This window comes from Dermochelys coriacea, chromosome 6 (genome assembly GCF_009764565.3).
Source record: "Dermochelys coriacea isolate rDerCor1 chromosome 6, rDerCor1.pri.v4, whole genome shotgun sequence".
NCBI classification, from domain to species: domain Eukaryota; kingdom Metazoa; phylum Chordata; order Testudines; family Dermochelyidae; genus Dermochelys; species Dermochelys coriacea.
This window is the reverse complement of record NC_050073.1, coordinates 57,483,026-57,495,250: the sequence shown is the minus strand read 5'-3', so window position 1 is coordinate 57,495,250 and position 12,225 is coordinate 57,483,026. Positions and strand designations below refer to the sequence as shown.

At 43.2% G+C, this 12,225-nt stretch overlaps 1 protein-coding gene across 23 annotated transcripts in view; it reads right to left on the bottom strand.

Moving 5' to 3' along the window:
- GPHN (gephyrin) overlaps nucleotides 1–12,225 on the bottom strand; it is a 544,780-nt gene that overhangs the window by 455,511 nt on the left and 77,044 nt on the right. Inside the window, exon 1 of one of the 23 annotated variants that reach the window (XM_043517381.1) lies at nucleotides 746–887. The exons of the other annotated variants lie outside the window; for them this stretch is intronic. Coding sequence (XP_043373316.1) covers nucleotides 746–872 — 127 coding nt within the window. The 5' untranslated portion in view covers nucleotides 873–887. Of the gene's footprint in view, nucleotides 1–745; nucleotides 888–12,225 lie in introns of those variants that run through there. 23 annotated transcript variants of the gene reach the window in all.

Genomic DNA, 12,225 nt, shown 5'->3' with positions numbered 1-12,225 from the left:
GGACAGTCTCTACGTAAAAGAATAAATGGGCACAAATCAGACGTCAAGAATTATAACGTTCAAAAACTAGTCGGAGAACACTTCAATCTCTCCAGTCACTCGATCACAGACCTAAGAGTGGCTATACTTCAACAAAAAAGCTTCAAAAACAGACTCCAACGAGAGACTGCTGAATTGGAATTAATTTGCAAACTGGATACAATTAACTTAGGCTTGAATAGAGACTGGGAATGGATGAGTCATTACACAAAGTAAAACTATTTCCTCATGTTATTTCTCCTCCCCACCCCACCCCTCCACTGTTCCTCAGATGTTCTTGTTAACTGCTGGAAATGGCCTACCTTGCTTGTCACCATGAAAGGTTTTCCTCCTCTCCCCCCCCCGCTGCTGGTGATGGCTCATCTTAAGTGATCACTCTCCTTACAGTGTGTATGATAAAACCCATTGTTTCATGTTCTCTGTGAGTGTATATAAATCTCCCCACTGTATTTTCCACCAAATGCATCCAATGAAGTGAGCTGTAGCTCACGAAAGCTTATGCTCAAATAAATTTGTTAGTCTCTAAGGTGCCACAAGTACTCCTTTTCTTTTTGTGAATACAGACTAACACGGCTGCTACTCTGAAACCTACTTCCAAATGTGTCCAATTTGGGCACCGTACTTTCCAATTTGCCCACATCATTTCTAGACAGCCCAGGAGAACTGCTTTCATAATTTTTGTTTTAGAAAAGAGGAGGTTTCTTACCCTGTAACTGGAGGTTCTTTGAGATGTGTGGTCCGTATGTGTGGTCCGTACATACAGGGTTATATGCATTCACTATGTGTTTGGAGCTAGAGATTTTGAAAGTAAAAGTGTCCGCTGGTCTGCACATGCATCCTTGCTCTGCCTCATGGTTTCATCCAAGGTGATAAAAGGCAGGGCAAACTGACCATAGCCTCAGTTCCTTGCCACTGCAAACCAAAAAATCCACAGCAGAAGAAAAAGAGGGAGGGATTAGAATATGGATATGGACCACACATCTCAAAGAACCCCCAGTTAAGGAGATTTCTTTACCTGTCTCTTCTTCAAGTGATGGTCCCCATTATATTCCACTGAGGGTGATTAACAAACAGTACCTAGCTAGGAGGAGGGTGAGAGGAAGATGATGGAACTGTGGAATAAAGAACAGCCACACTGAACGAGGCATCCATTGCAGAGTCTCACACCAAGGATTAATGGGAAGAGAAGGTACATACAGAATTCGACCCAACCACCCAACATATGTCTGTAAGTGGTATGTCGTTGAGCACAGCCATAGTCAATGCGTGGAGTGGGCTCATACACCAACAGGTGGAGATAAGGGATAACACAGAGTAACGCACCCCAAAACCCACTTAGAAATGCTCTGAGTGGAGGTCGCTTGCCCTTTAATAGTTTCCACTATAACAATAAAAAGTCTCAGGAACCTCCTGATTTCATCCTCGGCAGGTAAAAAGCCAGGGCAGATGTCTAGGGGATGAAGGTGCCATTCTTTTGTAAAGAAATCAGGTAAGTGTATGGATTGTTTGAGATGAAATCGGGATACAATCATTGGCAGAAACTTGGGGTGCCAGGGAAACTTTGTCTTTATGGAATGGAGTAAAGTGGGGGGTGCCTGCCATCATGGCTCCCAGTTCGCCAACCCTTCTTGCAGAAGTAATAGCTATCAAGAAGGTGACCTTCATGGAGAGGAGAGACGGAGAGCAGGAGGCCAGAGATTCAAAAGGCGAGGTCATCAACGCCATGAGGCCAAGGTTGAGGTCCCCTTGGGGAGTGAAGGATTGAATGGGAGGGAAAGTCCATAGGAGACCTGCCCTTCCAAAACCTGATAGTCAAGGGATGAGTAAAGAGGAGGAGAGGAGATAGTCCAAAAGAGGAGGGATGTCCACATCTTCAAGGGCAAGACCCCTCTTTTGGGCCCATGTGGTGAAACACTTCCACTTGGCTCTATAGGACCACCTTGTGGTCTCTTTTCTGCTACTCAAGACAATGTCTTGTACTGCTCATGAACAGTCCCACTCACGAACATTCCCATCCAAAAACTAAGCTCTGAGGTGAAGAGTCTGTGGATCGGGATGCCGGATCCTACCACTGTGTTGTGTAAGGAGTTCCGAGAAAGCTGGCAGTGGAAGCAGAGGACATGCTGACATGCAGAGAAGAAGGGGAAACTGGAACTGGCAAGACTAGAATGGGGTGATCTCTCCCATCTGATCTTTGATAGGACACGCAGCAGGAACAGTAGGAAGGAAAGATGCAATTGATCTGCTTTGACTAGCGGATGACTAGGGGTTCAAGTTGGGAAAGGACACCGAGCCTCCCTTCTTCCCAAAGCAGTAATGGATGCATTTGCTGTGGGCATGGGAGGAGAAGAGGTCCCTGGCTGGAGTCCCCCAGTGTTTGAAAATGTTGGCGACCACAGTGTCATGGAGCTCTGATTTGTGGTCAGTCATGAATTTCCTACTGAGAGAGTCTGAAATTACATTCAGAGGGCCAGGAAGGCATGCTGCCAACAACAGGATCTTGTGGGCAATGCACCAATTCCAAAGATGAACTGTCTCCATGCAAAGTGCAAGGACCTCATGCACCCTTATTTTGGGACGTAGTAAACAGTGGTGACATTATGAGACCATGTCAGGACTGAAGGGATGGGAAAAATGTGTGACATGCTCTATGCACCACCCGAAGTTCCAAGTTGTTGATGGGCATCAAGGATTCCCAACTGGTCCAAGTCCCTTAAGTCATGTGCTTGCCCATGTGGGTGCCTCATCCTACAAGCAATGAGTCTGTGATGATCATTATGCTTGGAAAGGATAGAAGGAATGGTATCCCGGTGCAGACCTGACCTGGGTCCACCCACCACTGGAGGGAGGAGCGAACCTTGTGGGGAACTGTCAAGTAGGAAGTCCATGGTGCGGCATGTGGAAGAATAGGTCCCCTGGAGTCACAGCAGCGAAAGCAGAGATGAGAAAAGGCAGTAATGTAGGTGTAAGCCACCACGTGGCCAAGAAGAGAAAGGCAAGTCCTGGCCAGAACCGGAGGACTAGAAATCCTCTTGAAAATCAGCTCTTGTAGGATCTGGAACTGTCCTCTGGTCCCAGAGAACATGGATGAAGTAACGTCATGAACTCAATCATATAGCTATGTCAAATGACATCCAGGACCCATTTCTCCATTTTTATCAAACTCCAAACTGGTAAAAAGAGTGCTAGATGCCCTCAAAGATGTTGAGTGTACAGCATGATCCAGGATGGATGGCAGCTCAGAAATATCCCCTCTGCAAAGACAGAGTATGAGATGCTGCACGTTGTGACAATGAACCCAGAAAGCGGGGTTGTTGGGTCTTCTGCCATTTGCAAGGAGGATCATAGGACCACTGATGGAAGAATTAGGGAACTCTAAAACATTGTGCCAGTAGCGAGCAGTAAAATTTGCACTTGAGTGCTGATGTGTATATACCCAGTGACTGCAGAGTGGCTCTTTGAGGGGGTGGAAGGAATCGTCAGTCTTCTAATTGAAGAGATAAAACTCATTGAAAGGGACATTCTCTATGGTATTCTGGACTTCCCTTGGAAAATCTGACGAATGCAGCCATAACTCCCTCCACAAGACGATCCCCATAGCCATTGTGTGCGAAGAAGTGTGCCACATCCACTGTGGCCTAGAGTGTTGTCCTTGCAACTAGTTTCACCTCCTGTAGGATAGCCTGGAAGCAGGCTTGATCCTGCTGGGGAAGTCTGTCTGCAAAGTTCACCAACTTGCCATAAGTAAAGAAGTTGTATTTAGCAAATAGAGCCAAGTAATTGGAAATGCAAAATTGGAGGCTGGCAGAGAATACCTTGCGACCCAGAAAAGCCAGTCGCTTGCCCTATTTGTCTGCCAGGGTGGAGCATGGGTGCTGTTGTCGGGCCTGCTCTGTCATTGCCTGTATGACAAGAGAATTGGGTGGAGGGGGGTGAGAGAACAGAAACTCAGACCCCTTTGCAAGTACACAGTATCTCTTCTCCGCCCCCTTAGGAGTGGGGTGTGCAAGTGGCTGGAGTGTGCAAGACAGTCTGGGCCAATTGAAGAATGGCACTGTTGATTGATAGAATGACTCTGGCCGGTACTGAGGTGTGTAAGGTACAAAGCAGCTGGTGTTGCTTGTCCTGGACTTCCCCCAGTGGAATGTGGAGGGCATCAGCCACCCTACATAACAGTCCCTGGACCTGATGGTAGTCATCTGGTGGCAAGGAGCGAGTCAAAGACACTGCAGCATCTGTAGACAACAAAGAGAACTGGTCCGGTTACAGCAGTACCATCAGAGTTTGACTAAGTGAAGTATTCTCCAACATTGGTTCAGAATGCCTACTTGATGACAGTCGAAGAGGTGAGGTCAGGGACTCCTCAAGGGGAGCCAAAAGGTTATGAAGGCAGATACTGTGGCCACAACCCCGAGTTCAGCCAACCAGGCAGATCCAGCGGTTGCTGTGGAGGGCCCTAAGGAGTGGGGTACCATGGCTCCATTGCTGGGGAAAGGGAGGGTACTGCCACTGAGTCAGCGGAACCTTAGGGTAATCATATCATACAGAAGGGGCGAACTCTACGTGCCGTCCAAATCCTCCAATGCCAAAAAATCAGAGTCCAGTTTGAATGGCGGGGCCATTGCAACTGGCAGAACCGCAGGAGCCAGAGGGGAACGGGTGGGAACATGAACTGAAGGAGGCAAATCTAAGGTAGGAGAACGTACCCCCCTAAGAGGTGATGGCACTTGAAGACACAGAGACCTCACCTTTGGCTCAGGGGATGACTCGAGTCTCCCCAGTGTCAATAGTTCATACTCCACAGTTGGAACTGGAGCTAGAACGGAGGACTGCCTCAAAACCGAAGGTTCCCTTGAATTTGGTGGTGCTGACCTGGAAGGAGTACATGGCTCCGTGGATGGAACCAATGGATCAGACGGTGTGTGCGACTTCTTAACGAATTTGTGAGTCTTGGAATGCGCTGCTTCTCTGTGGCTAGAACTATGGATGAAGAGGTATCCTTCTTGGGTCTGGAGGAAGATTTACTGCATGCTTCCTTGCTTCACGACAAGACCCTGGCACAATATCCATAGCACTCGTACCAGCAGAACTGGACTGGAGCTCCACAGTGGGAGGTATGCTTCTTGATTACTCAGGCCAATGTAAAGGGAAGGATTCCCCAGCCTGGATCTGACTGCGGCCTCCTGGCAACCTTCATGAGGTGCTTCTTGAGGCAGAGAGACTGGCCTTCCTGGGTTCGGCTTGGGAAGGAGAGGAATATACCGCACCTGGATGCAATGTGGGCTTCCCCCAAACAGTAAAGGTGGCGTTGGTGCTCATCGCTAACCAAGAACAAGCAAGGGCAGATCTTGCTTCTTCGGCATAATCTAATATTCAGGCGTGGGTACTGGGGGCAGAGGGAGGGAAGTGGGAGATTGGCAAAATGGCATCCCAAAGTCTTAAAATCCTAAAAACTACTACTAACACTAAAAACACTACAAAAATAACAAAAATACTATTTACAAGAATATAAGTCTTTTTTTCTGTATTTTAGAAAGTACATCACAAGACATAAGGTAGATTCCCCCTATCAAAACAGCAGAGGCTCCGACTCACACCATATGGAGATGAGAAGGAACTGAGGGTGCTGTTGGTTCACTCCGCAATTTATCACTTCGGACAAAACCATGAGGTAGAGCAAGGGTGCAAAATCTCTGGCTCTGGACACATGCGTTTAACCCTCAGTGGAATACTATAGAGACCATCACTCAAAGAAGAACCTGACCTATGAGGAAAGGTTAAAAAAAACTGGGCATGTTTAGTTTTGAGAAAAGATGACGGGGCAGGGGAAGAACCTGATAATCTTCAAATATATTATGATCTATTATAAAAACAATGGAGAACAACTGATCACTGAATTGAACAAATGTCCACTGAAGGAAGGACAAGTAAATATAGATTTTATCTGCAGTAAGGGAGATTTAGATTAGATATTAGGAAAATATTTTTAACTACAAGGGAAGTTAAGATATGGAACAGGCTTCCACGGGAAGTTATGGAATCCCCATCATCAGAGGTTTTTAAGAACAGACTGAGGAGGTGCTGTCAATTCTCTATCAAACTTCATAGTAAGAAACAGTTTGTTCTAAAGAAAATCTGCAAGTATTGCAAGGGCTTTGCACTATTACTTCTAGGTCACACTTTTAGCCTCTGAACACTATTCTATCTTCTTCTTTTTACATATTTTGGGATACAGCAAGCAGAGGTTATTGTTAAAATACAACTCATTCACCCAGAAAATGCTGTATATAAAATATAAAAGTGCTGCCAGATATGCTTGAATACTCAAAGCAGAGGTAGCAGTCTGCTATACACCAACATCCACTGAACATCTGTTCAAGTTCCTGTTGTATGATTTCCAACAGCAATTCCATTAGAAATTGGTCACATGCCTGGAACAGATGCAGGTTGTGAAGACTAATTTACTAGCTGTAATTAAGACTTTGTCTATGTTAGTGACACTGCAGCATCAAACATTACAAACCTCCAGTTACATCACCCTTAGGATAAACAAATCCTTTTCTAGTCAATTTTGAATATTATGCTATAATAACCAATGTCTGTAGAGAATGGTAGCACATACAAAAAAGCCGATCAGAATAAAGCACAATAGATTTAGCTGCCAAAACTTACAGCATGCCCAAGACAGTATTGGATTTTGAACTCCTGCCTTAGGACTCTGGCACTAGGCTGGTAATTCAACCTCTGCTCTCCCATACCAGAAAATGTCCTAACCCACCACTCCCAGCTCCAGTGGACCTCACATCCAGTGTTGTTTCTGTCCTCACTTAACACATGAATCTTTTCAATGTGAGGGAAATGGGCCACAGAAAGCAGAGCAGACCATCCACCACTAATTTGTTTAGAAGGGGAGAGAGCAAAACATCTGGAACTGCTGCACTTTCTGTAGTAGAGGTGAAAGAACATGGAGACTTAGAGGGCCCATCTACCGGAAGACGAGCAACACGGGTGGCTGCAGCAGAAACAGAATAATCCCACAAAGAGGTAGGAAGTAAAAATGAGTGACCAAATTAATATATTTGACTGTTTGGTTGTGGGGGAAGGAGAATAGAAAAATGCATCTGTGTTTACCTGAAAACGTTCTTTCTTGTGGTACGAAGGTCCACAAATCTTTAACTGTGGGACTTCAGCCTGTGTCCTGCTAAGGAAACAGAACCAGACTTGTCAATAGCTGTTAGGAAGGGATTCATCCGACCTCTGAAGACTGGCAATTCAAAATAACTTCCATAGCTGTTCTCAGGCAACTAGCTGATTTAACAAATTGTATTCTATAATCAGCTTAGTCCTGTCAACCTAATTTACTGAAGAGTGTCTACTCCTCTTTCCCAGAAGACCCGGGCCCCCACAAAAAGAAATCTCAAGACTTGTCCATGGTGGGGCTGAATCTGTGGACTTTCCCACTGGAAGAAAGGAAATTTTCAGGTAAGCAAAAATATGTTATTTTTCTCTTGTGCAGGAAAGCACATAGTTCTTTAACAGCAGGATTTAAGCAGTAGTGTGAAGCAATGAAGAAAAATTCAACAGATATTACTACATATTCATAAAAGAGTACCCCTCTGGCTAATCACTAACAAGCCACTGTATCTAGGATCTTCTGCTAGAGGTGGAATTGCATAACTAGTACAATTTGGTGAATGGACTGACAAGTGACCACTTTATTGCTTGTATATTTCTTCATATGAAAGATATTACCTCCCTTCTGTCCATGTAAACATCATGACTTTTAGGGAGAGAGTCCTGCACCACAAAAAAGGAGTAAAGTATGTTTTTCAAATGCTTCTCTTTATCCTTCTGTAAATTAATGCCTTTGAGACTTTCTTGTCCTTAGCTGCCAAGTGGTAGAACATGGATAAAAGAGAGGGAACATCGGAAAGCTATAGTCTGGTCCAAGAAAATCTTGAGAAAGCTTCTCACTTCAAAGTATGCCACTGTTTTTCTGATGGGTGCTTTGGATAAAAACACACAGTAGGCAACATTATGCCATGACTATAGGAACATGGAGTTCACACTTTGGGAAACAGATGCAGAGTTTGTTCTTAATACTACTAAATCCTTGTTCCACAGTATTTTACTTTCCACAACAGGCACTCTTCCAAGTTCTAAAATTTTTTGTGCAAAAGTAATTGCAATTATGAAGACTATCAGGGATAAAAAGTACACCCATCCAACTATTCAAGGGGATGCTTAAATTAATGCTTTAAAGCTCAAATTAAGCTCATATATTTGCATCCTACAGCATGGTGGAGGACTGACTAGTGAAGCTGCTCTGAGATACCTTCCCATATCCAAGTGAACTGCAGCCAATGGGAGTTGAGCAGAGGCAGTGCACAAAGCTGCCTGGCTACGCCTCCGCCTAGCAGCTGAGCGAGGGGGATGTTGCCGCTTCTGCCCAGGTAAATGCCGCCCAAAGCCCGCCTCACCCCATCCCGTGCCGCAACCTCCTTCCACCTCCCACATCGAAACTCTGCTGCTGATGGGGTGGGGAGGTGAGGAATCAGGCAGGGATCCTGCCGACCCCCCAATCCCCCCAACACCAGCAGGGGTCCCAGGCTGCACGCTTCCGCCTGCCCGCCCCCACCCCTAAGCAGCTGGGCTGCCCTCCCGCAGCACTCGCACGACTATGTTCAGGATCTAGTTCAACTGTCTTCCTTTGAGCACCTGGGAATCAAGGAAAAGATGGAGTATAAAACCCTATCTGCTGTGTGAATGCCGATTTGAGTAAAGTATAGCTGTTTTCATGGGTTTTCTGATTTCATGTTGTGTTTTTTATTGTTCAGGGGAAGAGGAAGTGAGGGTGAGATATTGTCTGAAGTTGGGAATGCTACACACCTGCATCTCAGAGCCAAGACTACTTGAAACAACATTATCATGTAGCCTTAGCATCGTAGGCACAACACCCGTCTGTCCATCATGGTACAAATCAATTTTCTTGTAGTACTCTGTAATCTTCCTCCTATGAGAAGCTCCATTTTGGACTAGTCTGACCTAGAATTATGTTGACTGCCAAGTTAAGGTCAAGATTCTCCCCAAACTGTTCTCTATTCTCCCAGCCCCTAACAAACTTTTTTGTCTTACTTTGTAGTGTAGACATACCCTTATATGCCTTAGGAGAACAAGGAGAACAGTGTAGGTATTGCCTTATTATAAATCAAGGTGTTACATTCCCTTTTAACTCCTGGTAGTGGTCAAGGTTGTCTTCGATTTTTTCAAAGATTCTCCTATGACCTTACCCTTAGGATTCAGGTTCTTTCATCCATGGCTAGCTGATGGAGAAAAATGCTGGAGTCGTTAAGTTGTAAACTATGGCATTCCAGAGAGGCTGAAAGAACTAACCTCTGCAATATATGACCACATATACTACATCCCATTTCCAAAGAACAGCACACAAGCAGTACTTTCCCACAGCAATGAGACAAGCAAATTTTGACAACAGAAACTTGCTCCACGGCTGCTAAACACAAGTGCTAGGAATCCCCCAAGTAGAGCAAGTCATAAGTCATGAATGCAAATCACAAAAGTTAGAGAGCTCCTAGTATGAAGTGTAGTGGAGAGAGCATAGGATCAGGTGACAGAAAACTGCCACTCCCAGAGTGAGAGAAATGAGTGCCTTATACTAGAAGCCTCTTCCCTCAAAATTGATGCCTCAGAAGCAATGAAGTGTGCAACCTTCTAGTCAGCTCAATCAGAAAAATGGTGTTAAAGACCCTGTGTGAAATCTTGGCCTCTTTCAAATCAATGGTAAAATTTCCATTGACTTGAATGAGGCCAGGATTTAACCCTGTCCGCTGCTACTGCAGTAAATAATAGACAGTCTTGTACCTGCTCTACAAAACTTTAGAGTACAGTATTAAAAATGTATATTTATATGTATAGAGTATTCTCTCCTTTACAAATGTAAATTGCTGCATAAATTATATATATAAAAAGCTGCTGGGATCCATCACTATAAGTGAACAGAACTGGAAATCAAAAGATTGAAAATAGAGGAAGGGAAGAAAAGAAAAAGTGTGGGAAAACCAGAGACGTTTCCAATCCTCCCTGGTCTACAGTCTAATTTATTGAAATGGAACTTTATTACAGGCTGCCAAATTTCAGATCTATAAGCACCATCAGTCTTTCCTCTTACAACATTCACAAAGCCCTGGCTGGCCCTCTCTAATACTTAATTGACCTTAATTACTTAAGTAAGTAATAGAATTACTTCTTTTTAAATGTCTATCTTCTAGGCAGGGCATGGTGGAGGAAATGACACTAGTTCATAAAGTGCAGGGGAGCAACTTGACATATTTAGAAAAGGCTCTCTACTGTTAATGTCAGACAGTTGAAAATGGCACCTGGTGCTTTCTGAAAATAATGCCAGTTTGCTTACCTAGAATCATAGACTTTAAGGTCAGACGGGACCATTATGATCATCTAATCTGACCTCCTGCACAACGCAGGCCACAGAATCTCACCCACCCACTCCTGTAACAAAACTCTAACCTATGTCTGAGCTACTGAAGTCCTCAAATCGTGGTTTAAAGACTTGCTTGCAAGCAACTTAGAGGCAAATATTATTTTTACTCCTCAGAATGTTAACAACTGTAGTTATTATTTATATTACATTAACATCAAGAGGCCCCATCAGGGTCTGGGCACTATTGTGTTAAAGTAAAACCACAAGGCAGATAAGGTCCCCGTCTTGATCTTGAAATCTAATTTTAAAAAGTGTATAGTTCTGTCTCAAATAAGCATAAGGAAATTATGTAAGTGGAAACAACTCATTTCATACAATTTATCAAACTACCATTCATGTTTTTTAAAAACCAGTGTTTGTTATTTGAAGTTTAATATTAATGTCCTGTCAAGTTTGTTCAAGCTGCTTTAGAAATATTTCATATTTTAAGAAAAGACCTTGCAAGATGACTAGACATTTACAAAAAATAGTTTTCCAAAAGTGGTTCAAGGAGTTCAAATATAACAAAATAAAGGTGTGCACACTAGCATAAGAAAAAATTACATATTGCATGCATGCAGGTGGTCTTAGGTTGCATTTAAATATCAGTTTCTTGGGTCAATTATGAAATATTTCAGCATAACACCAACCTGCCAGCAGACCACAGTGATTTGTAACCAACACCATTATTATCTGTAGTATAAAGCATATCATAAAACTGAGAAATCTCTGTGATATAGGTACATGCTTCCACAATTAGGATTCATTTTTTTCTATAGTGGTGGTGAACTGAAAAAAAAAAACAAAATGTAGTGACAGCTTCAACTTTTACCTTTTCAAAAATGTATGTCATTAAGATAGCTAAAGAGCCACTTTTCAGATTTTTAAAAGGGCGGAGAGGGTTGCAACTCAGAGGAAATTAAATACTATATATTTGAGAGAATGTCCTTAAAGTGAAGATTTACTCTGAAAAATTACTGTAAAAATAGCAACTTCTCACTCAGCAAGTCTGCTCAGTGTGTATTCATGGCCTATTTACTTTCATAACAAGGTATGGAATTTTCAAAGGAGCCTAAGAAAGTTAGGAACCCAACTCTGAAATTCTTTGGGAGCTGGATTCCTAACTTCCTCAGGCTCCTTTGAAAGTCTTAGCTAACAGTAATATTTTTCCAAAGTCAGCCCTGCAAAATATCAATACAGTTTTAGGAGAGTGAACAGGATTCTTTTCCAGCATGTGCATCATCCTTAAAATTGTTAAATATGAACCAACTGCAGAGGCTTCAGAGCAATCCCATTGTCTTCAAATGATGCCCTAATAAGACCTGTGCAACCTCAAGTGTAGGGGAGAAGATGAAGATTACTGTTGCCTTTTAAGAGAGCAACTTCAGAGTCACTTTTCTACCTGAGAGTTTAGGAGTGTGAGAATTATTTGCTATTAAATATTAGGAATGCTAAATAAACTGGATTTTCAAATCATTTCACAGTATTGACCTTTTTTGATTAAATGTTTTCCTCTGTAAGTAAGAGGGGGAAGACATACAATTGCAATCAGATAAGAAAAAACTATATCTATCTACTATAAAGCCATATTAATCATGTCTAAGATAATATTTCACATCTGTTCAGGGCTTTAGGTTATAAGAAATTTCAGGAAAAAAACAGCAAAGAGTACAGCAAAAAAAGTGGTAGGA